The sequence below is a fragment of the Peromyscus leucopus genome, chromosome 3 (assembly GCF_004664715.2).
Source record: "Peromyscus leucopus breed LL Stock chromosome 3, UCI_PerLeu_2.1, whole genome shotgun sequence".
Lineage (NCBI taxonomy): Eukaryota > Metazoa > Chordata > Mammalia > Rodentia > Cricetidae > Peromyscus > Peromyscus leucopus.
In genome coordinates this window covers 9234019-9260927 of record NC_051065.1, presented here as the reverse complement: position 1 = coordinate 9260927, position 26909 = coordinate 9234019, and the positions used below count along the sequence as shown (strand labels likewise).

Genomic DNA, 26909 nt, shown 5'->3' with positions numbered 1-26909 from the left:
ACCTCATTCCTAAAAGGAGTGATGAGACTTTTTATTGGAGAATGATATTTGAAATGGTGATCCAGACATTATGGTGTACTGGGACCTACTGATGAGGTGTCATCGATTTTTAGGTGTGTGTGTATGCATGTGTGTGCGTATTTCCACTGTTTATTAAGTTAACAAGTTCAATAGGAGTTCATGACGTATCTTGAATTCTAATTTATTACCATTTTATCTCTTCCCTTTACTTATCTGTAACTTCCCATTCCAACAGTGAGAAACCTGACTTCCAACATCCACTATCTACTGACTTCAGTTTTCTTTTTCAGAATGTGTATTTAGTGACATCATGATCATCACATGTATTACTGGCAGATGCAAGTTCATTGAAAAGAATAGTACCTATATTGGTTTTCATTCCTCTAACTTGACAAGATTTACTCATTTCCAAATCTTTCTCTTAAATGAGGTTATTTCCTGCTTTTAACAATTTCCTTTGTTGTATTCTGCCTTGCGTGCTGGTGTCCCTCCTCCTTCTATCTTCTAAATGATTCTTTTTAGTCACATTAAGATATAGTGTTTGCACTGTATAATTCAAATGGCTGAAACAAATGCATAATGTCATATAGGCATTATTACAGCCATACAGAATAGTTCCACAGCTCTGAACATCCCCTTGTGCTTCAACTGTTCTGTATATTTCTTTTCCACTCCAAGCTCCAGACTTTTTTTTTTACCATCTCTACATGGTCATGAATTTCCTAAATGGTATATAATAAAAATAATACAGTTATGTAGACTTTTCCTACTGCTGGTTTTACTACTACTACTACTACTACTACTACTACTACTACTACTATTATTATCAATTTGTCTTGAAGTTTAATCCATGTCATTTTCTGATTTTATAGCTCATTCCTTTTTATTCAATTATGTAGATGTGGCAGGGTTTTTTTTTTTGTTTGTTTGTCTACTTTCTGATTGAACAACACCTTGTTTACTTTTAGCTTTCAGCAATTGTGAACAAAGCTGCTAAATACATTGGGATTCAGATTTTTGTTGTTGTTGTAGACAAAGTTTTCAGGTCAGTTTGATAAATACTTAAGAGAATGACTGTTGGATTATATAGTAAGACTATATTTAGTATTAGCCGTACCATTGTATATTCTAACCTCACTAGTATTTGTTATCATATTTTAAAATTTTCAACCTAATAAATTGGACTGTTTTTTTGTTGAGTTTTATTTTCCATTATTAATGAAGAAAGTCAATAAAAAGCAATTGTTGAGCCAGGCAGGGGTGGTGCACGTCTTTAATCCCAGTACTCTGGAGGCAGAGCCAGGTGGATCTCTGTGAGTTCGAGGCCGGCTGGGCTACAGAGTGAGTTACAGGAAAAGCTCCAAAGCTACACTGAGAAACTCTGTCTCAAAAAAACCAAAAAAAAAAAGAAGAAGAAGAAGGAGGAAGAGGAGGAGGAGGAGGAGGAGGAGGAGGAGGAGGAGGAGGAGGAGGAGGAGGAGGAGGAGGAGGAGGAGAAGAAGAAGAAGAAGAAGAAGAAGAAGAAGAAGAAGAAGAAGAAGAAGAAGAAGAAGAAGAAGAAGTCTTTTCTTTCATAACCAGGGGATGAAGGGGTTGGGGGCGGGTAGGTAGAACAGAGACTCTTCAAAAAGCTATAAAAACAAGTCCAAAATTTAAATTTTGTTACTCTACTGATGATCTCCCAAATTTTGGTTCTATACCTTAGTTCACTCTCAAAGTACTTCTGAGCTTGAAAAATCATATATTCTAAAATAAAGGAAGTCTTAAGTATTATAAAAAAAAGAGATAGAAGAGGAAAATTGAAAGTATTCTACAATGAATAGGATCCTGATACTCTCTTTGCCACCTTAGTAGATATCCTTGTCCTGCATCTCTTCCTAGCTTCTTGGAGAAACTACTCTGTAAAAAGACACAGAAGACAGCCTTCATCTTTCACATGAGTTCTGTTCATTGGTCTACAGAGCGAGATCCAGGACAGGCACCAAAACTACATGGAGAAACCTTGTCTCAAAAAAAAGATGTCATTGGATGTCCTAGAACTGCTGTAACACAGGGCTGTGAGCTACCATATGTGCACTGGGAAGCAAATCCAGGTCCTTCTAGAAGAGCACCAAGTGCTCTTAAGTGCTAAACCATCTCTCCAGACTCCTGCATATATTTTTTGAGACAGGATTTCACTATGTTGCCCAGATTAACCATAAGTCTAAGACAATATATTTTAGAAGTGACATGATCTAATGCTTGCTACTTACATATTTGAAGGAAAGAGTATTTTAAATTTATGAGTGACTGTAAAAGCAGATTTTGTAAGAGATTGTATCAAAAGCATTATAGTTATCAGCCCTGAATGGGTTTGTATGAGAACACACTTAGGTGAATGAGTAAAGTTCGGATTTTTTGCAGATGCTATTGACTTTTCATCCTTTTTGTCATTGTCACTCTCCTGAAAGCAAGTACGGCAAGAGTATAATAATCAAATAGGCTCCTTTTCCCCTCTCCATTTTTGGCTAAAAAATAAATTCCAAAAGTGATTTGTTTTACTATTTGATAAATAACCAACAAGAAGAATTCTAAAAGACAGCAAGAATCATGGCCAGATCAGGTCTTGAAAACATAGCAGCTCCATCGCAGCTGTGGCTAGCTCTGTGGCTGGCGACGAGCCTGCAGCATGGGACTGGATGTTCCCCCATGGCTCTGGCACTCCTCCAGGGAGCTGTCAGTATCTGGGTTCCCACAGTGCTGAGCAGGAGGCAGGTGCAGAAAGGTTCAAGGTTTCTGTTCCCCATTAGAGTTGAGGGCATGCAGTTCATCTGACACGAGGGTGGTGGGGTGGAATTTCTCCTCTGCTGTGAGGGAAGGAAGGGCTGTGCATTGACATAAGTTCCAGAACCTCCTATAGCTCTTCACATTCCTCAGCCTGCCCCTGAGATGAGAGAAGAGGGGCTAGGATCTTTGTAGAACACAGAGGACTGGGATGTTTCCATTGTCTGAAGCTTCTGGATTTTTTTTAGATGAAAAGCCAAATACAACTCTAAAAATTGTTTCTGTTTTATATTTTAAATTAATATTCTCAGTAAGTAAAAATGAAATGCAATAGAGGTTGCACACACACTTTGTTTTTCAAGAATAACTCAGAATGAATTAGTGCTTGTGGTGAAAGAATGTAGTTATATAAATGGTTCAAAGTTATCTGAGGGAGATATTTTCCTACTCCCAACAGGGCATTTTTGTGCTATATCTGATGGCTCTAGAGAAGATCTTATTTTCAACACTAATCCAGAAGTGGGGTAAGGATGCGGTCCTGGCATGTGGGGGTGGGGATAAGCTGGGGGAGACTTGGGGCTACCATATTTTACAGGGCCGGGATGAGTATGTGGTCACTGAAGATGACACTGATGCCGACCAGTTACTTTGAGCTCAGGAAGCTAGTGTTTTACCTTGTCCAGATTTCAGTGGAACTTCATTCTAAGATGATAGACGTTGCAGCACACTGCCATCCCTATTGTATCCCAGCCTGACACAGAGCTGACAGGCTTTCCCAAAACGCTGGTGGAATTAGAAAGGTTCCTTGATCAGGGGATTCATTTCTTTTTCTTTGCTTTGAAAAACACTAGAAATTTGTGTTAAAATTTCTATAGACAGAAATATATGCGCATCTATGCATTTTTCTGTGTTTATACACTAATATGGAGTGTGTATAATACCTTTCATTCACTTCTTGGAGTATACCTAAGGTCATAGGTCTCACTGAATTTTGAATATTAATGTTATAATAGATCCAGAAATCCCTTTTTAAGAATGTCCTCCACTCCAACTGCCCAGGGTCAGGATTTCCCCATTCCAGGGCATAATCTCATCTCCACTCGGCAGGGAGATGAGTGGAGTCTGACCAGTCTAGGCCATTTCTGCTGTCGAGGCTTCTGTTGCTGCCACGTGTCTGATGAAAATAGTTAGTTCTTGGGCTTGCTAGGAGAGCTTCAGCGGGAGAGGGAAGGAGATGAGAGGATAATGGGGAGGGGCGAAAATAACAAAAATGCATCCTATAAATACATGAGATTGCCAAAGAAGAAGAGAAAAGAGGCTCTTTCAGTTTCTGCTTCCACTACACCTTATTGGAAAAGACTCTCACCCAGGTCTCAGCTGGTTCTCTCATTCCCATTATTAGTCTTAGCTAGTATTCTCTTATACATGGACTTGTAAAGTCCTTTCCAGAGCCTTCCTAGAACCTCAAGATGTGTGGGTAAAGCCAAGCTTCCACCTTTAGCTACACAGGCTCATTTCTCACCATGCAGAAGACACTAGCTTGAAAGCTTCCCTCTAATGGCGGAATGGGTTCTCCTTTGGGATGTCTGATACTTCTTTCTGAACACTTCAAGAAAGTCATCTGAAAACTCAAGTGAATACCAATTACAATGAACCTCAGAAGAAATAGAGGAGGCAATCTTCATCAAGTCACAGGGAAGACCTCATTCTGTTTTTGCTTCCTTCCTATTTACATCCTGGGTTCCATCCCTATTTCCATCTAGGAACTGGGTCTACTCAATGAAGTCCAAAGAAAAAGAAACAAAACATTCTCTTGGTGATAAGTCCTTGTTTTCATCCACACAGGGAAGCAAGAGCACAGTGGTAAAAGGCAGGTCCTCTCCGTTAGTCAAGACTGTTGCTCCTGTTCTAGCTATATGCGGAACAGTGACTACACATTCACCTGTGGCGCACACCATTGACTTTATTCAAATTCACGTGCTCTCTCTTGAATTTATGTAGTGTTCACTTTTTGTACCTTAATTTCTTCATTTGAAAACATGTATTTTTGTGATTAGAACATACTAATTTTACAGTCTTTCCTAAGACATACAATGATGTATACAACCTACAAGTACTTTCTTGCAAAGATAGTACCAAGCTAAATTTAGTTTTAATTCATTAATAATGGAATCTGTATTTGAAGGTAAAATTTTACAGTGGTCAAATTTGTTTAGATGAAAAATGATGTAAATTCATCAATTTGATTTTATTTCATTAGCATGATTATGCTTCCAGAAACATGTAGACATCCATATGCCTTTATATACAAGTTTTGTGCATATAAAAGAGAACCTTAAATCCCTGCCATCCTTTGTCAGGGTTGCTGCTTGATAGCTGTACAAGCAAAAGAGCAATCCCAGTTGCTGTTAGCTCCCACAATGCAAAGAGGGCTAATCACTGAGCAGGAGTGGCTTGTCCTTTTGACCATTTGGATTAATCACCATAGCTGCACCAATCACAGTGAACATGAAGATCAGTAAATAGCCATCAGAAAGCCCTGAAACAACAAGGTCTTTTAGACTGTCTATGAGTATGACTAAACCATGAAAGAGAACTTTAAACCTGTGAATTTTCAATTTTAGCCTTCTAGGCCAAAAATTATTTAATGGGTAACTGTCTTTACTTTCTGTCCTTCATACCCCCTTTAAATAAAAATTAGTACAAAATGAACATAAAGTGAATTTTAATAAATTGAGTTGAAATTGTTGAACATGATGACAGTGTAACAGGTAACTCTGTAAATCTCTGAGTACAGCTCTTCCATAAATGAGTTGGGGGGGTTCTTTCCAGTTAAACATGTATTATCTTCTAGATGTTAGACAGAGGATCATATATTGTACTGAACTTTGATAAACCAAGACTTTAAGAATTATGATCAGTACCCATGTGCAATAAATATTTCCATCAATCTATGTTCATAATCTACATTTCTAATTTACTATGTTACCTGCTTGATTGTAAATCATCCACTTAGAGGGGAAGTTAGAAATAAGTCAGTTATCCACTGTTGTTTTTACTGTGCTTCACTGACTAGTTAAATAAAACGTATAGGTGCCCTAGACCTTATGGGAAAAGTCTCATCATTTTCCCCTTTGGATTTCAAACTTATCAAACTATTTTTTCAGTTGTGTAGGTAACATCTGGCTTCCAGCATGAGGTCACCAATACAATTTAACTTGCTGTTAAGAATTCTCTTGTTTGTGTGAAAGCTTCAGGGGAAAATAAGAGGAGAATGAATATAAAGAAGAGAACATTTCAGGACCACAACTTTACGAAATCCCAGAACATTTATTAGTTTCTATCTTGGTGACATAATATTAGGCAAAGAGGGGCCTAATCACTGAGCAGGAGTGTTCTGAATATTGTTTGTAATTGGTCCAGCTCATTAGTAGCATTAATGATGTTCCTGTTCTACATAGCTGTAGGATCTTTTAGACTTTCTGTATAAGGAACTACCTTTAAAATTCCGAAGACGTGCCAGGGTACCAAATTCCATCTGGTCTCAGTTGTTAACAAATATCCCACTGTTGAGCTGAAAATCAGAGGAACCAGGAAGCAGAACTAGAAAAAGTCTTCAGCGTGAAGAGGTCAAAAGTGTGTCTATAAAATGCAGCTTTGCATATAAATCAAAATTATCTTACCCTTGTAAGAGTATTTGATCTACTCACTTTGCTGCCAGTTTTATCCAGCCAAATAACATCAAAAGGAGTGGGAACCAAAGTCCTGAGACCTCTGATAGGCTCAGCTTTCTGTAGTAGTTCATTTTGCAAGTTAACCTGAGTTTCTGATGCCTAACTACTATACATAAAGGTAATTTCAAACACTTCTTGAATGCTTATAAAATTCTACGTCCTTTATGTCTGTACATCATATTTAATGTATTTCATCCTGTAGTTCTCAACTAAGGGCCAATTTTCAGCCCTTTCCCCCAGATATCTGGTAGTCTTTTGAGATGATGTTTGTTACTACTTGGGGACTGTGAACTGGTTTTAGTAACACTTTTGAGTAGAGGATAGAGATGCTACTAAACATCCACTTCAAAGCATAACTCAACCATGTGTGTAATGGCACAGAGCTAGAGACATTTCTCTCCTAACCCCCCAAATAAATATCTAGTTTGGGAGAGTGATTAATCATTTTTAGGAAAGAAACTTTTCTTAAGGGTAAACTTATTTAAAGTCACACAGTTAAGTAATTGGTGGTACCAGGTTTGAGAACTTAGCTTTTGTTTCCTTAAAGCTCAAGTGACTTTTATACACTCTGGTACAATTTCCAGAGAAAAATTGATAACTGTGAGTAAATTCTGAGTTTGTTGCAGATACTATCCCACTCTGTGTATCAACCATACTATCAGGCTCCTTTTCCCCAAAAGCTTAACAGCAGCTATTCCTGCTTGAGTATCTTCAGACCCTTTTAGGATGTCATCTCATCTATTAAGTCAGGAACTATGAGAGAGAATGATTGCTTGGTTGTCCTTGCTGCATTACTCATAAGGAATGAGTTAAAATGAAGCAGGGTACGTGGAAGCAGAATTCTATGTGTATATCAAGTGTGTGTGTGTGTGTGTGTGTGTGTGTGTGTGTGTGTGTGTGTGTGTGTAAACAGATTGTTGGACCAAATGTAAAAGATGGCCAACTGGGCTGTGTACCAGGGTCTCTCCTTCCAGCCTTAAACAGCGTTGTAAGCCTGTGATATGTATTTGTGTCATGAATGATCCTTGTGACAAGCTGTGGAGGAGCTGTGATTGCCCCTGCCTTCTGCCTTTGATAAGTTTTTAAGCACAGCCATACTGTACATATGAAGCTGGTGAGGTCTGCCTTTATTTTGGGAGCTTGTCTTGCTCTGGAAGGACATTCTCATCCTTCTACTTCTCTAGATTTCAGTGGATCCACAATTGTTACCCACTTAGGACAGAACTCCCTCAAGAAAGATTTGGATACACTCAAATTATGTTGAACATGATGGATCAAAGTGAGGTGTAGTATGAGTGCACTCTTAGGATCTCTAATGGGGAGAACTTCAGCCATGCTCTAGCTGGTGGACAAGCATATGACAGGAAGCTTATATTGCTAAGGTCATTTGTGGAAAGCGCCTGGCACACTGGTGAGCATACAGTAGGTGCCAAATAGATATGGATTCCTTTTCTCCTTTCTTTTCATCCACTTTCCTACTCTTCCTTTCTCTCTTCCTCTGGCAGTCCTCTCTTCTTAGTATACCTTTAGAAGTATGACACAAGAGTGCCTGTTACTCATCTGTACTGAAGATCAGCTCTTGCCAAAATGTCAGTCAATCCTGCAGACCACTGTGTCTGAGTCCACCACTGAGTCCCAGGGCTCAGAAAAGACTGCTTAGCTTCAAATGCCATTTTCCCCTTTTATTATTACTGACTGATCACTCTGTGACTAGAACCTAGGATGTGGTATATGCTAAATAATGCTCTGCCACTGAGTTGCACCCCTAGCCACCTCTGTTATTATTAGCCAGGAAACTTAATTTGGAAATTAATAAATATTTGTTCCTCAGGTTCTTCCTCTGCAGCACATGATATTAGTTACCTGTTCATGAATGTGTCCTAAGGATTAAATGAGGTGAATCACTGTATGTTTGTAATTGTATTCAGGATATATAGTAAATGTCTAATGAATGTAACCTATTGTAATAATGTTATAGGATGATATGAGCTGGTATTTGATTATCTTGAAGAGAAAAGTCACTATAGCTTACTATCACCTCTTCTGTTCATCCTGATATATTGATTTCCCTTGAGATTCTCATTCACAACCTTATTTACATCTGAACATTTTTCTAATGTATTTTCACACTTGTATCAGGTACAAATAGATACAAATTCTGTATATCATATCTCAATTACTTCACTTGGACATATCTACTTTGTTGAAATCTTCTCCCCAAACAAGTTTGGGATGTGATGTTTTATTATAAAAATCCAGGGTGTTCCTGTGCTCATGTGTATACACTTAGAATGGATTATAATGTTTACATAACATTTATCAAAGATGTATAACTCTAGTGGCTTCTTGGTCTGTAGGTTTCTGCTTTCCCGTCTTATTGTTGAGCAGGTGTAGAAGTTTTAACTCCATGAAACTAATCTGGGGAGAAAGCAAGCTGTGGTGACAGAATGTGAATACATGATGGGAGATTTGAGTAGAAGTAATGCTGCACACTGATGGGACTGAATGCTTGGGATCACAGCTAACTTTGAGTCCACTAATACAGACACTTACTCACTTGGATGCTTCATCAACTGGAAATGGCATAATAGGCATGCTGACATATACTCACATGGCTGTTGAATGAATGATCCCTGGGAAATGCCAGAACTAATTAACTTTTCATTGTCCTTTCAGGAGGAAGCAGCTTGGGATCTGAAGTTTTAGAGCTTGGTCAGCTTTGATTGAAAGTGATGAACTTACGTCTTCATCTTAGAGTCACATGGTGGTGAGAACAAAGAGGAACTGATAAGAGATTAATTTCAGAAACTGTGCATCACGTGTGATGGGTCAAACTAGTACGTAGACACAACAGAGGAGGGTGGGGATAGGACAGGACGAGTTCAGGAGCATAGCTGGGCAAAGTCAATGTGAGTACTGAGTTTCAGTGTTGTCTGTCGTAACGGAGAGAGAAAAACACAAGTACAGTACTTCAGAACACTGAGCTAGAAAACACTGAAGCTTCCCTACTGTCTGTAAGAACTTTATCATTTTTGCTATTCTTTTTTAAATCAAATTTAGGACACTAAAAATTAAATGTCTTTACAATTGTTTTAAGATAAGGAAAAAGGGTAATGTAGATACGGGAAGTAGAGCTGTAAAGCCTCTTGGTCATGATTCATTAATTTAAATGTATTTTCTTGTCTCAGCAGTATTATGAAATACATATTTTATTTGTGTTGTTAGTTGGATGTCCCCAAGTCAAAAATCAGATAATCCACAAGTAAACACCCCTGTGTTTAGATGGTGAGGCAAGAATCAGGCCAGAACATTTTAATTTTTGATTCTTTTTAAATATCAAACTCTAACCTTGGAACACTCAGCCCTAAATGGTATATCTCCATCAAATCCCTCTCCTCAGGGCTCGGAGAACCATTTAGAAGAGAAGGCATGAAGAGTGTCAGAGCCAGAGGGGATGGAGAACACCATGAAAACAAGGCCTCTAAATCATCATGAGCAAAGCTCACGTGAACTCACAGAGACTGAGGCAGTAGGCACAGGGCTTGCCTGGTCTGTACCGGCTCCTCCCAGTGTATATTATAGCTTTGAGATTAGTGCTTCCTCTTGAAAGGACGATGAAAAGTTAATATTCTTTCCTGTGCCTTCCTTCTCTTAGGCTGTTTTCTGGTCATTTTGTCCAATTCCGATGTGTTAGTTTTTGCTTTATTATATTATATTACATTATTATTCCTTAGTAGCCTGTTTTCTAAAGAGAGACAGAAAGGGAGTGGTTCCAGATAGAAGGGGGCGTGGGGAGGAACTGGGGGGAGCAGAGGGAGAAAAAACAGGAATCAGGATATATTTTCTGAGGGTAAAAAAAAATCTATTTTCTTTTTGGTTTGTTGAGACAGGATTTCTCTGTGTAGTCCTGGCTTCCTGGAGCTTGCTTTGTAGACCAGGCTGGCCTCGAACTCAGAGATCTGTTCCATCACTGCTTGACTAAAAAGAAAATTCTATTTTCAATAAAAGGAAAAATATAATTCAAATTCTATTTTACTTGTTTTGGCATAACAGGGTTCAGTAATTTAAGGGTTGGTCTTTTAAAACCCAGCAGGTTTTTCTGTTGGACACAAAATTCTCACACCAAAAGCTTGGAAGGAAGGCACATAGCCTGGAAAACTCTCAAAGCTCTCAGGGAGCTAAAGACACAGGCAGGCATTTCTCTCAGTGAGCTCTTGGTGAACAGGATACCTTTGCTTCAGTGACCCTGGGTTTCTGTCAGTGTCGTAGTCGAGATATTATGCTTAGCAAGACCAGAAAATCTAAAGGAAGGTCATTTAGTAGACAGTCCACTTGTGACTCTTAGCACACACACACGTAAAAGCCTTCTGAAACACAAACCACAGCATACACTGAACAAACACATCCTGAGTGGAAAGTGGGGACAGCAGTAACTCCCTTGTCCTCAGGGACTATGGCTGTAATTATGGCCTGTCAGGACATTGTGATTTGGTGTATGACACACATGTACCTCATAGGGAAAGCAGTAGCTCCCCTTTCCTTGGTAGGGCTTTTGCAGTAACTATGACACCCCAGGGGATTGTGACATATGTGTATGACGCACATGTACCTCATAGGAGTCTGTGCCGCTACGGCTACCCCGGAGCCTTCAGTCAACAGAGCTTCGTCCTGTCCAGCTCTTGAAGGCCTTGCTGAGGTGGATGCCTCAGACTACTGTGGAACTTTACAGCTTTCTGAGTCTGTGCTTTGATACAGGGGAGCCACATTTTCATCTTTGTTCAAAATGGATCTTGAAAAGTTAACTGTAACTCAGCCAGAAGCTAAGGAGACAGGAGGAAGGAGAGAAAGAGATGAAGGCAGAGGAGGAGAGGGAAGAGAAGAGGGAGAAAGAGAAGGAAAGGGAGAAAGAGAAGAAAAGGGAGAAAGAGAGGAAGGAGTAGAAATAGATGAAGAAGGAGATGAAGAAGGAGGAAGAGATGAAGACGGAGAAAGAGACGAGGGCAGAGGAGGAGAGGGAAGAGAAGGAGATGGAGGAGGAGAAAGAGACCGAGGAAGAGAAAGAATTGAAGGCGGACAAGAACGAAGAGAAAGAGAGGGAGAAAACAATGAAGGAGGAGAAAGTAGAGAAGGAGGAGAGAGAGAAGGAGGAGAAAGAAAAGGCAGAGGAGAGGGAGAAAAAGAAAGAGTTGAAGGAGGAAAAGAAGAAGAGGGAGGAAGAGAAGGAAGAGCCGGAGAAGAAAGGCTCGAGGAAGCCAAGAGGGTCCGTGGGTGGTCCTTGGTCCCACCTGTGAAGACTTGCAAGTCCCACAGATTGGCCGGCGGTTTCTTGGGCCTGATGTCTGAGGTGCCACAGCTGCTGCAGCCTGAAGGTAGGGGCGCGGGGGGCGCTGGATGGCGCCGGGAGTGAGAGCCGGGAAAAGGAGGCGCGGGCGGCATGCGCAAGGCGCGCAGGAGGAAGGAGCGCACGGGGCGGGCGCGGGGCGTGGAGAGCAGCGACTGTGGGGCTGGGCTAGCCGGCGCTGGCTTTTAACCTGGGCTGTGGAGGCGGGCGAAGCAGGCAGAGGGAAGGGGAGGTGTGTGGGACCCAGTTGGTTGGGGGGAATTGGAAGCAAATGACATCACCGCAGGTCCGAGAAAAAGGGAAGAGCCAAAAAGATCGATTGTGTCCTGGATATACAGAGGTCGAGTGCAGCCTTTACTTGTCGGGACACAGACCTCAGTGCACCACGGGGACATCATGCAGAAGTCGCCTTTGGAGAAAGCCAGCTTTATCTCCAAACTCTTTTTCAGGTGAGAGGGTGTCCAGCGGATCTTTGCAGGTGTGCCCATGCCAGAGAAAGGAATGAATATGGGCAGGCTTTGGGAAAACAGGAAGAGATTTTTGTTGTTTTCGTTTTGTTTTTAAAGGTGTGCTGTCATTCATTGTTTTAAAGAAAATGTGTGTTTTGTAGAATAAAATGAAGCTGATTAGACAAAACAAAATCTACTTGCAGCTGAGAATCAGACTTGAAACACCTAAATATATTGCAGAGCAATAGATTTCTTGAGGCTTTTTTTCCTGAAAAAGTTGTAAATAATAAATTTGCTTAATAAAAAATTCTTAAGATTGGTTCATTGTTTTCTCCCCAGGAAGCTTGTCTGCAGGTGTCATGCATGTATGTAGTAGGTGCTCAGAAAACATTTGTTGACTGAATTACTAAAGTCGAGGAAGTATATTGTACTTTTTGCTGTTGTAATATTGAGCAAGTCTAGCATGCTCACCACAGTTACATTATTCTTTTTAAGAATGTGAACAAGTCAGTTAAAATATTTATCTTTAAGAAGCAGAAATACTAAAAGCAATGCATTTAAAAAAGCAGTTACCATGGGGATATGAAGCTGGGATTCTAGCTACTGAAATGATATCCATTGACACTCAGGACATTGTTCTCTTATCCGACATTGCACGGTATGAGCCAAAAACCTCAGTCTAGTGGGGTTTTAAAATTAGAGTCGAAGTTGGAAGACCTCAGCAAGAATAATTAGGCACTTTGCGTTTGACGTGCTTGCGGTGCTTCGTCTACCCTGTTCCCTAGTGTGAATGAATGAAAAGGACAGCTCTCTCAGGGGACCTCACTTGACTCACAGCTCCTCACTGAATCAGCAAACGAAAGTATTACAAGTGTCACATACGTTCTAAATGTGCCCCGTGGTGTGGGTAGGAGGCAAGGCTCAGCTTTCAGTCTTCCTGATGTTCTTCCCTTTGCTGCAGGTTAGAGCTCAGGGCTGAGTACAAGAGGCCCTGTGGGAGAGCCCCTCCCGGTGGATGGGAGAGAAGGTCTTTGGAACTACCTTTTGTATTCACAGTGCCTTGATCTACTTGCCTACTACTCACAGCATCATAGTGTTAATTGTCATAAGTTGTACACTTTTATGAGAGCGTTTTTTTGAGGAACCTAAATGTCAATGTGTCTGAAAAGTCAAGTCTTCAGGAGAATGAATGTCTCTTGTGTACTTTTCCCACTTAGTAGTAAGGAAGAAACTTAGACTGTTCATTTATCAGTGTTTCAAAAATCTCCCCATTTTATAACCCACCTAATTTAGTTTAGTGTGCTTTACAAATGTTGATTTGGAATGGAAAAATATTATAATGGCTGTGAAATTTGTTAAGAGCATACTTATTTCTGTTCTCCAAACGATTTCATAACCAGTTGTTTTAAGAATAGGTGTATTTTTAAGAGTTAAGTTCCTACTATTTATAGGAACTGACATTCAGCTAATGTACCAGTCAGTGATTAGAAACTTCCTTCTGGACTGTACTTTCAAAGGCAGAACCTTTTGTCCACTGGACTAGACAGTGCCGCCTAGTGTCAAGAACAGTGGGCTCTGGGTTCCTTTTGCCCAGACTTAGGCTTGCTTAGGCGGCAGGTCCCTTCACATCTCTGTGTTCTGTGTGACTTGACTTTGAAAACTTGAAGGCTGTCAATATGCATATAACATAGTGGGTTAATCTGTTGAGAAATATGGCCTGGGCTTACTGAGGAAATGCTAGCTGCTATGATTATTTTCTGTGTTCTTTACAGTACCATGCTCCTCCTTTGTGTAAGACAATGAGTTTACTTCTGTTGGGTATAATTTTGTGACTATCAACCTGTATATGTGATGTGTATGTGCATCATATGTTTGAGTAGTTAATGTAGGGGATGATCTCATCTAATATGGATTTACTAGATATTTAGGGGAAAGCCATATGCTCAGATCTCCTTAAATGTCTTGGAGTTTGACTTTCTGAGTACTGTCCCATCAGTTTTAGGGTCATAAAAGACTAAAAAAAAGCTGAATTACCTCTATCCACTATTATGGTCTGGGTTATGAATCATGTTAAGTACCATTTTAATTATCTCGGTTATGTCACTGTAAAACCAAAAGAAGTTTAATAAAAATATACATACTTTTTTTTTTTTTTTTGGTTTTTGGTTTTTCAAGACAAGGTTTCTCTGTAGCTTTGGAGCCTTTCCTGGAACTCTGTAGCTCAGGCTGGCCTCGAACTCACAGAGATCCACCTGCCTCTGTCTCCTGAGTGCTGGGATTAAACATGTGCGCCACCACCGCCCAGCAGTACTTTTTATTTTTGCAAGAGTTTGCAGCAAGTAAAAATTTGGAAGACATTGGAACTTTCCTAACAGAAGACAATTTTTTTTTTTTTTTGGTTTTTTTCAAGACAGGGTTTCTCTGTGCAGTTTTGCGCCATTCCTGGAACTCGCTTTGGAGACCAGGCTGGCCTCGAACTCACAGAGATCTGCCTGGCTCTGCCTCCCGAGTGCTGGGACTAAAGGTGTGCGCCACCACCGCCCGGCTCACAGAAGACAATTTTAACCATGAAAATTTCGAGTATTTTGTGACCTTCTTGGAAAACACATACATTAACTTGAAGATATTATGATAGCATTTATGGAATAAATTTTTTTTAAACAAGTGGTGATATATTTGCATAGAATTTATGATGCATATATTAATGGGATTAATTTATAAAAAACTTTGATTTGGAGAAATTTTTGAAGTTTACATTTTCATATAACTGTAATAAAAAGATCATGCCTGATGTGTACCTGTTAGTGTGTATGTGCATGTATATGATGAGTATATGTGTTTGTGTGTGTAGGCCAGAGGGCAATATAAGGTGTCATCCTCAGAAAGCCCATAATCTCCTCTGAGACAGGTCTCTCATTGACCTGAATTTCACCAATTATGTTAGACATGCTTGCCAGGGAGCCCGAGGGTCCTCCCACCTCTGCCTTCCCAGCACTGGGATTATAAGCCTGTGCCACCTTGCCCACCTTTTTACTTGGGTGCTTGGGATTGAACTCGGGTCTTCATGCTTGTGAAGCACTTCACTGACTGAGCTATGAATACTTACAGAAAATTGGGTAGCAATAGATCCATTCTGTTTCTGATCCATGAACACTTTTGTTTGTCTGTTGGGCAAGACTTAGGCTATGCAAATCCAAAGGCCAGTTTTGATGTACTGATGGTTTAGTCATGGTATTTAGAAAACCTGGGAGAGCTGAATTCCACGTGTTCTTTAGTTAGTTGATAGAGGCCATCCAGTGGCTATCCCTCTAGGTTTCCATGCTATCGTTTGGGTTTTTCTCCATTAGGAGTTAGATGAAGCCACATCTAGAATGGGGACCGTCTATTTGGACATTGTACAAATGCTGGCTCTGTACCAGCCCCTCGGGACTCTCTTATGTTTCTTCTTCCTTTGCTGACCATGTTTTGATATTACACAACTGGAGTTTTCAACTTGGGATATATGTTAGTTTCATGTCAGTTTTGCTTGACTTAATGCACATATCTAAGAGCACCTCCTATACATGAGGTGATGAAAATTGTCATTTATAGTATGTATTATAATAAACATCTTGATAAATTTATTAAATTTATTTTAGTTGATGTCACAATTATTAAAATTTCTTCCATGGTTTTACAGTGCATACTACACAATACACTTTTAATAGTCAATCCCTTGATACCCAGAGCAGAGGAAGCTATTATTTTAAAAATAACTTCATCAGCATGTTGTTTGATGTAACAATGAAATACCCCTCAGTGCACACTTAATGCTGATACACAGGGGAAATCAAGGCTTTTGGTTTTCTTTATGGAAGTTGGGCTTACTGTGATAATATTCAGTTTATAAGTGTTGAAACTTGTTCAAGAGGTCCACGAATGAATACTACCATAAAGTATATTATTACCGCTAATGTCCTTTCACAAGAACCTATCATTTCAGTGTGATAGCACTATAGATAAGTATAGGATTGGTAAACCATAAGGGAAGGGCGTTAACCATTTAGCATGCAGTTAGACATCATTTGTTGAAACCTTTAAACACCTGTGAGTCAGCAGCAGTTTTGGCCATTTTGATCTTCTGTTCCCTGATGCATCTTGTGTGGAGCGTTTCCTCAGAGCCAAATCCCTGCAAAGCAGTGAGTTTAAGAGGGGTAAATTATGAAAGAAGTCTTAACTGTTTAGAGACACTGACAGAGTGATTTCATAAATAGCATTATCACAGAGGGAAACATTATTTTAGTGGCTTCCCTTCAGCACTTAAGAATGGAATGGATGCAGCATGTAAGTTGTTTTTGTTTTGTTTTGTTTTGTTTTGTTTGTTTTTCTGAGTCAAATCAGCATTACAAAGTGGCCTTTTCATAGACTTGATTATCAGAGAATTTGGGCTTTTAGCAAGAATCCTGTAAAAGTTTGTTTTTCTAATAGGTGGCCTACATTCCTTCAGAGGTTTTAAAGATGTGGGTTTTACAACTGTGTCCATGTGCTGAGGCTTGTCAAATTTTCTGTGTAGCTTATTAATAGCTATCTGTTGGCATTAAGGGCTATTTGACATTGTAAAGTAACTTTTGTGTTGTAGTATTCAGACCATTTCAGGACTCTTGGATCACATGGTTTTAATAACTATCTCTTGTTGAAATTGTATACATTGTGGTCAACTCTAGAGACCCATGTATATTATATATTGATGATGTTTAGCATTCCTGACATGGTACAATCATTCTGATAAAATGGATCAAGGGAAACAACTGTTGACCCATTTTCAATAGAGTAAGTATTTCTTGGGATTGTCCTTGTGATGCTTATGGCTGACCCTTTAGAAGATGATTTGATGACTCTTTGATCTAGGGTGAGGAGATGGTTTGGAGATTTTTGCAGTCTTTGGCATTGTTAGTATTCTCAGCCAGGAAGACATTCTCTTGATATTGTTAGATAATCTGCCGCAAAGAGCCACATCTCTTCTTTCCTTGTAGGTCATGATTCAGAGCAATTTTTGAAGGATGCTTTAATTCATTTATTCAGCACTGCTGTATTCTGTGCTAGGCATTAAGGTGGTAGGGTGTTGCCTTATGAACAAATAAATATCTTAACACTGAACATCTTAAGGGCTTGTAGAAGCCTTCAGCAGAGACCCCCTAAGCCAGACTCATGCTTGGCCAGGTTAGTTTGCTGGAGATGTATTCTTGTAGTCACACCCAGAGGAAGTCATTCTGCAAGTATTATCTAGACAAAGAAAATGGGAATGAGTTCAGAGAAAGATGAAACACAGAACAGACTGTAGTTAGGAATGATGGAAAGACCAAGCAAGAGACCTTCAGGGCTTCAGAGAAGGTCTTGAGTTTGTCCTGAAAACATGTGAAAGAGATGTAGGAGGTAGGTTTGGAAACTATCAAGGGGCTAGATCACCAGGGACTTGGTAAAGTCCTTAGTGCTTTATCATACTGCCAGCAAGAAGGGACAGGATTTATGCAGGTAGGGATGTGACCGTGTCAAGCTTATTGCAGTTTTGTAAAAGAAATGATGACTTTTAAAAGAGTGGCAGAAGGAATAGAAAAAGGCATGGGTTTGAAAGATGTTCAGGAAGTAAAATAGACACGTTTCTTAACTGGAGGTAGAAGGTGAGAGAGAGAAGAAGAAAGAGGTAGATTGGTAGACTGGGAGGATAGCATGGAGGGTGATGGGTCTTATGAAATGAAATGATTCAACTGGAGAAGAAGCCTGCCTGGTGTGAGGATGGAAGCTTGGTCAAGTCCTGCATATCTATCAAATGAAAAAGCAAATGGCAAGGTGGCATTAGACAGTCATTTGAATACATTCTTTGACTTATCAGTACTTTCTTTTCAATAAGTAATAATTAGGCAGAACTAATATTTTATTTGGCAGTACTGGGGACTGAACCCCCGACCCATGTGCTCTACTACTCAGCTGCATCCCCAACCCTGAAAAAATACTTACTAACAAAGAAATAACTTAGTTCAAAGGCAGATTTATCATCTAAAAACTCACATTTGCTTTGCTACTCCATTTCATCTGATGTCTAGTAGTCATTGTTTTCTGTACATAAAAAAAATCAAAGCATAGCACACACACACACACACACACACACACACACACACACACACACACTCTCTCTCTCACTCATACATACACACATAAGTATACGTATATTTGCACTGTGAAAAAGAGTGCAGAAAACCAGCAAATTTCCTGCGGGTTAATTAGATTAAAAAACCATCATGGATCAGAGTCAGTAATAGAGTAAGACATTAGCTATTTCCATAATTTAATTCAGTACATCAAATACATAACTACAATGAGACCTAAAATTTTATTCACTATATTAAGTGTTTATAGAATTGTTGAAATTAAGGGTCAGAGGCAGCAATCCCAAAGCAGAGAAAAGGATCTTTGCAATAAAATTTGATTAACCAGATAATTTCTATAAGATGAGTTCCTTAAGGTGAGGATAATAACCTTGAAATACAAATGTGGCTTTTAATTATTCATTAATTATTTACTCATGCGAGCATATGTTTGCATATTTGTTTAGCATTACTATTGAGCCTCAAACTTGCTAGGTGTCTAGTAGTTAACAGTCTTAGAACCTATGTAGAGATTCTGTTTATTCTGTTTAGATTTCATCCTAATATTTTTAATCATGCAACCTTTTTGTCTTTGAAATAAAAAGGCCATCCCATTCACTTTTAGATTTTATGATTATATTACTTAGTTCAATTAGAGTAGACACTAATTTTTGATTCACAAAAACATTAATTGATTATGTAAAGGACTTGATATATAATAAAATATTCCAAAGCTACCAATATAATTCTTTGACAACAAAAATTATTTCATGTTTTGAAAAATTAAAGAAATGTGAGTTTCGCACACATTGTTCACATAAAGTTATTTCGTTTAGAAATATATAGTGTGTTTAATCCTTGACTCTGGCTATGAATGCCCTGAAGTGTGGAATTTGGAGACCCAAATGTTTTGCTGCCACAAAAGGGGTCAGAAAGAGTCCCTCTCAGTTTCATTCTCCTTTGTCACCACTGGTTCTGCAAAGTGGCATCAGACACAAGGCCAGTCGACCTAGGACTTGTTAGGAAAGTGACACATTGTCAGGCATGCCACATCCAATGGAGACTTGCTTAGCGTCAGTCATGTGCTGACATGGAACCCAGCTTGCAACAGGACGAGGAAACTCGAGCTGATTTTTCTGCTCTTAAATTAGAACATCCTGCTTCATACCTAACAGCCATTTCTATAGCTTTTCTCTATCTGATATATACTACATATCTATATAGTTTCTCTGTGGAATACAACACACATAACATGGGAAAATGTATTAAATATGAAGGTTCCTAGATCCCACACATACTGTTAATCAAATTTACGGGAAAGAACAACTTCTATGATCTACTTTAACAAATGCTCAGGCAATTCATTTGCTGAATAACATCTAAAATGATCAGTTCAATCTTAACACAGGCTTGGATAACCCAACAAGTCTTTGTTGGTCTAACAAACCCTTATTAACTACTCTTCAGTAAATTAACAGCAGAGATACAGAAATAGGTCAAGTTGCCACAAATTGAATTGTTCTCATGGGTAGTTCTTGAATTCTGTAGTTTTGCCTGTCTCTCAGTCCTTATTATATACACTCAAGAGATTACATACATAATCTCAATGAATTTTTGACCAGTTTTACTTAATTCTACATATAAGACACATAAGGTTTTAGAAGGCTACACTTTAACAATCACCAAGCTAACTACTATGAATTCAGAATGTATCCTTAGATTATTATAAATCCAGACATATAATTTTAATTAATATATCATACATCTGGAATGGAATCAATAAGTCATATTATTCAATTTGGCTTATTTATAGATTTTTAATTTTTTTCTTGTCTCTGATATGATTTTTTAATGCACTTGATTATGTATAACAGTAAACAATGCATCAGTTAGCACCTTCTTAGAAAAGCCAAGGAAGCATGCCTGCTGCTTTAACAAAATAATCATTATTTTTATGTGTATGGGAGATTGTATGTTTGTGCACCATGTGCATACTGTACCAGTGGAAGCCAGAAGATGGTGTTGGATCATCTGGGACTGGAGTTAGAGACAGCTGTGAGACATGGGACTGGAGTTACAGATGGCCATGACATTGTGAGGATGCTGGGATTGAAATGACGTTCTCCAGAAGAGCAGCCAGTCATCTCACCAGCTACCGCTTATTCACCTCGTTTCTTGATATAGGTCTTTATAACATCCCCAGGAGGCAGGATGGAACATTTCAAAATAATGATGTCCTTATATTTTACTCTAAATGTTTAGTTGAAGAAACAGAAGAAACAGTAGGCCAAAAAAACATGGCAGTAGCCTAACACTGACATAGTAACAGCTCAATTACAAACATGTGATTGCAAGGCCTTTGTTTGAGTTTTCACATCCCAACACTACTTTACTTTCTAAGCCATGTGTTCAGGTTCAGTCATTTGAGCATGCTATTCTCACCACACCATAGCATTCTTGGCTATCAATTCCACCATTACTACCGAGACCTAGTTCCTCATCATTCATGTTGCCTGTGTTTCTGTTGGTCTTCTTTCTTATATATTTCTTAAGGTTGCAGAAAGGGGTAGAGACAACTGATAAATACTTCTTCAATTTGATACTTGTCACTTTATATATACAAACGTTGGATTTTCTTCATACAATAATATCCACAGTTCTTTTTAAAGGTACATTTATCAGTGAATATTGTTTTCAAATTAAGTCTCTCAAGAAATTCCTATTTAACACATGTATATATGACAATGAAAGAATCACTTTTCCATAAATACAAAGGTATAAACTCCCAAATAGAGGTGAAAGTAGTTATTAATATTTTAAGCACTATTTTCTTAATTCCATTTTTCTGTATTTTGTACAATGTTCTATTTCTGAAATTGAAGTGCCTCTTATAATTGGTTTTTTTCAAACTTTGCCATCAGATCTAGGAATAAATTATAACATAGAAACTTTTTTTTTTTTGCATTAGTTTCACCTTACAAGGTTGACTTTTAATTTTAATTAGTTGCTTGGTATTTCTTGAGAAAGAGTACTCTGTGATCCAGTTTTGAAAAAAACAGGTAATATTTACTTGGATGCTTGTCTGGCATACCAGGCAAGGTAATTGCAGTATAAGTCCCTCAAGGTTAGCACTCTGCCATACCTTGAAATTACACACTTGCCCCAGAAGTGAAGGTGTTCTGAAGGCAGAGTTTCACTATAAACCTATTCATAGATACGAAAGGCCAAGAGTGATTCAGAATATTTTTTTCTTGAGTATGAAAGTGGCTTAAGCTAGAACTTTAATTATGGTACTAAAAGTGATAATTTCTAAAAACTTTGTCATGTACTATTGTTTGTTTGTTTTTCGAGAATGCAAGTGTTGGAATGATGGTGAGTCTTCTAATCGTTGCCATCTTCAAGTGCATAAGCCACTTTGTTTTAAAACTATGATAATACTACCTGTGGCTTGTTACTTATCACTTCCTTGGAATCTCTGTCCCACTGCCATGAGACCTTGTGGCAGCAGGTGTGATGCAGACAAGCGAGGCTGTTAACTGAGCCTGGCTCACCTGTGCTATCGGACATGCTCACTTATACAATGCAGAGATAACAAGAATTTCAGTATGTGGAAAGAGATGTCCAGTGACGTTTTCCTGTTGAAGTGACTAATATTAGCATATAACACATTTGAGGATATGTGAGTTTTTTATTCCTACTTAAAAAAATTAATGAAATCACTTTAAAAGATTGACATTTCAAATCAAAATTTGGTACATTTCAAATCAAAATTTGGTGAGAGGTCTCTGTGGAGTGGCCACCTAATTTTTCTTGTATTGATTGTGCCTGGTAATTTTTTAGTCCCATTCTTCACTTATCTGTATTCTTAGGAACAGTCTCTCAGTCTACTTCATGTCTAGCCTCTCTGTCAGTTCTTAGGTAGCAATATGTAGCAGAAACATGTACTTTGGAATCAGCCTTAGCTGGAATTCTCACTCTGTGACTTATTAACAGTGTGATCTTAGGCAATTTACTTAATCTTTTTGATACTCAATTATTCTCATTGGTACAGCGAGGCATTTTCATTTCCACCTGGCCCAAGAATATAATAATATCCAATGCTCTTTGGGTGCTTACTCTGTAAATTAGAGTTCTCCTGAGAATCAGAACCAATAGTAAATATATTTAATATATAGGATTAATTATAAAGAATTAGCTCCCATGACTAAGAAAAGTGGCAAGTTCAAACTGAAGGGTTGGTTTTCAGAGTGGAGACTCTTCTTCTTCTTCTTCTTCTTCTTCTTCTTCTTCTTCTTCTTCTTCTTCTTCTTCTTCTTCTTCTTCTTCTTCTTCTTCTTCTTCTCTTTCTTCTTCTCCTTCTCCTTCTTCTCCTCCTTCTCCTTCTTCTCCTTCTCCTCCTTCTCCTCCTTCTCCTTCTCCTCCTTTCTCCTTTCTCCTTTCTCCTTTCTCCTTTCTCCTCCTTCCTCCTTTCTCCTTCTCCTCCTCCTCCTCCTTCTTTTTTTTGTTTTGAGGCAAGGTTTCTCTGTGTAATAGCTCTGATTGTCCTGGAACTTCACTCTGTAGTCCAGGCTGTCCTTGAACTCACAGAGATCTTCCTGCTTCTGCCTCCTGAGTGTTGCAATTAAAGGCGTGTGCCACCACTCCCAGATAAGGCTGGTCTTTTTGTCTTCAATAGATTAGGGGAAGTCTGTTTACATTAGGGAGGCCAATCTGACCTAAATGCTCTGGTTTAATGTCATCTAACCTCCCTTCACCTTATCAATTGTCATAGCCTTCACTCCAGTGAAGACTTTCTGCGTATTAAGTGATAAGATATTATGCAAGATATAGAATGGGCCTTTAGTAAATAAATGATAACATTCTTACTAGCTACAGCAGTGTTGTTGCACTAACACTTTTCAGTTTCTGTCCAGTGTGTAAGAAAGTAGCTCTTTCCTTCCTACATTTAACACTCCTCTCCTATAAAGGAGATGCAATACTTCACTGAATTATGATTCCACGTCCACAAATGCCTTTGCCCGGTCTATACCCTTTGTTTGCCATTGATTTTCATCCTCAATTGTGTGTGTGTGTGTGTGTGTGTTGCTGGGACTGAACTCAGGACTACATGCAGCATGCTAAACTAAGCTCTGAGCTACTGAGCTATTCTTCCAACCCACATTTAAATTTTTAAGCTTATGAAATAAGCTGAAATAACATTGGATTTCCTTTCTGCTTGGAGCATGTGTGTTTGCAGAGGCTGCCATCACAAAGTCCTATAAATCGAATGGATTATTAATAACTAAAGATTATTGCTATAATTCCGAAAGCTGGAAGTCTGAGATCAAAGTGTTAGCTAACTCAGTTTCCTTGGAGGACTGAGGGAGAGTCTGTTCCCTGCTCCCCCCTAGCTTTGTCAGCATGCTGGTGTCTGTCTTTAGCATTTTAACATTTGTAGAGGCATCACCCTGATCTCAGCCTTCTTTGCAGATTTCTCCCTATGTCTCAGACCAGCGTCCAAAATCCATTCCTTTGTAAGAGAAGCCATCATGTTGGCTAGCGCTTGCTAAATGTCTTTCCTCCAAAGGTTTTGAGGCTCAGAGGTTACGATGCAGATATTTGAAAGGAAACACATATATCCATAAACAATATGGAGACAGGGCAGAGGACATCTATAAGGCAGGATACGGGAACTATCAAGGCGAGTCGTTTATGAAGTTTTAGTACATTTGTACTAAAAATTTAATGAAGACCAAATATTAGGAAGAAAGTTTTGATAATGAAAAACGTTTCATAAAGTTTTATTAAACAGAATTAAATCATCTTGGTGGAAAGTTTAATATTGTGGGCCATTAAGTGATTAAAAAAAGACTTGCTATTAAAGAATTATCTCTGAACAAATACAAATGCCTCATGTTTGCATAACATTCCTATAGACTTGAATGTTTTGAGTGTTTTTTTCTTCCAATGCCTTGACCAGGAGAAATGTGCAAGTAACACCTGCTTGCAATCTTTGTCCTCAGGATGCTACAAAATACTACGTTTGTGGAATTAATTATTAACAGATCAATTCACCAAGTTTTTAATTTGTTTGATGTAGTGAACAGGACAATGGAGATAGGAAGATAAATTATACACCATATTGTCCTTATGAGCAAAATAAATTAGCAAAGTATAATATAATATGTTAACATTAATTCAACAATTTAAAAAATTGGCTGAGAGGCATGTGCCACGTCCAGTGCTCAGTTCAGGAAATGCAGCAGTTTAAACATAGCTCTATAAGATGTTTCCCCTTGTGGCATACAGTTTACTGTGTTTGGGGACACAGGATTGATAAAGACAGGATTAGGCCGTTTGTATAGAGGCTCAGATGAGCTATAGAGTAGAATAGTGTACACAGGAAGGACATTAACCATAGACTGGAGGGAGGCTCACTGGGAATAATATTTAAGAAATGATATCACTGTACATATAACTTCTTAGAAATAGAATTCAGGCTTTGAGGGAAGCTCTTTTTCTTCAATGTGACTCAGCTGAATCGAAGATTAACTTGTCTAGTGATGGTGATAGGAGAATCTTTTTAAAAATTAAGAGCCACCTTATTATCAGTGTTTTCATCCAGTTGAACTCCTGCAGAGTTCAAAAGCCAGAGAATCTGGCTCAATGTTTCCTTTAAAGTTCATTTTCTTAAAGCCTAAATGGAAGCAAGAGATCATGACATTTTGAGTTTTTTTTTTTTTTAAAAAAAAAAAGCTAAGCAAACTCTAAATATGTATAAAAACAGTTTTCACTGACCTACCATAGTTTGTGTTAGGAAATGCCCTTTTAACTATCTGATTGTCAAGGTGGCTAATTTGAACTCTTAAATTGCTTATTAGGAACAATTAATTAATTCATTACCTTTTTTTTTAATGTGTTGTAATCTTGAAAAATTTGGTACTTTAATTTTTAGTAGACCTTAGCTGGCTTGTATTAATATGCATTAATATATTGAAAGAAAGGTTAAAAATATTAAGTGAAGACTTAAAGTAAGGCCTTGGAGTAGTTTTATTTCACAGCAAATCCTGAACCGACCTGGCTGTTGACTCCATTCCCTGCCTCCTCTTTTCCCAGGAATGTATGGTGGGGGAGGGCAAATGGGAGCCTCTAATGTCCCTCCTCTGAGGCTCTGGGGAGCTGCATTGTTTGTTCTTGGTGATACCAAGGTTTCTGGACAATGCAAGTAGAAATACTTTGCCTTTCAAACTCAGGAACAGGATATGATCCTTAAATTCCGAGCAATAAAATGTGCCTAGCTACATCCTCCCATCACTTTAAAAAGAAAAAGAAAAAAAAAGCATAAAGATGATAAACTTCTACTTCAGTTTGTTGCAATTTGTTGTATTTTTAAAAGAAGGTGAAGTAATCATAATAGAAAGTAAAAAGGGTTAAAATGTCATTACTAACCAAATTCCATATTTAGTTGGGAGATGGGAAACATCCAGAGATGGAAAGCTCGAATCAAATAGCACACTGCTCTTTCAGTCGCTCTGAGGATTCAGCATGGGTGAACTTGGTTTAACAGTGTCGTAGAGCAGAGAACATACACTCAGGGGAAGGGATGTTAAGACAATGAGGGGAATTCAAGAGCTAAGCCATCCGACTAGGTGCAAAGAGAACTATGGAGACCATGTTTGTCACAAACTGAAGTTTAAACTCCACGAACCTCGTCTTCCTGGGGGCAACGCTGGTTCTTATTAAAGAATTTGACATTCATACCGACATGTAGTGTGTTTTGATTAAACTCCTCTCCTCTCCCCTCTCCCATATTCTGTCTTTTTCCACTGCTTTTCACCCCAGCCCCAACTTCATGTATTCTTACTTATTTTAAATTTACCACCCACAGAGTCCATTCAGTGCTATCTTGCATGTGTATGTGTCTATATGTCCATGGGTGACCATCTACTAGAACATGGGTAGTGTCTCAGGGATAGCACCCCTGAGTACTGGCTCTCCAGTGCATTACCAGTAACTCCTCAGATAGAGGTGAGACTTCCTGAGGCCCTTCTCTGTCCATGCCGGGGTTTTGTCTGGCTTCCTCCTGTACTGTCTTCATCATAAAACATTTTGTAGTTGCCTCTGGCCTCTGCTGTGTCATTTTATCTACCAAGCAAAATAATTAAATGAGAAAATACTCTCAGACAAACTGTGGGGTAGAATGTATGTGTGTGCAGTGATACATGGCGGGCAGAGGACAACTTGTACGAGTCAGCCCTCTCCTTCTATATAGTTCCTGGTTAGTTAACATATAGGTCATCAAACTTGGCAGCAAGTACCTTTCTTTACCTCCTAAGCTGTCTGCTGGCCCTGGAATGTACTTTTTAACATTTTAATTTGGAAGGCGTCATTTTGAAGTAATGAATGGCAAACATGAATCACAAAGGACTTAATAGGACAAAAAGGACTTTTTTGTCCACATAATGAGGGGTCATTAAATCATTTAGATACTGAAGGTCAC

General features: G+C 38.7%; 1 protein-coding gene across 1 annotated transcript in view; it reads left to right on the top strand.

The window, feature by feature from the left end:
- Positions 1 to 12091: 12091 nt before the first annotated feature.
- The window catches only part of Cftr (CF transmembrane conductance regulator), a 147119-nt gene continuing 132301 nt past the window's right edge, over positions 12092 to 26909 (top strand). Inside the window, 1 exon segment of the mRNA XM_028871755.2 lies at positions 12092 to 12308. Coding sequence (XP_028727588.1) covers positions 12256 to 12308 — 53 coding nt within the window. The 5' untranslated portion in view covers positions 12092 to 12255.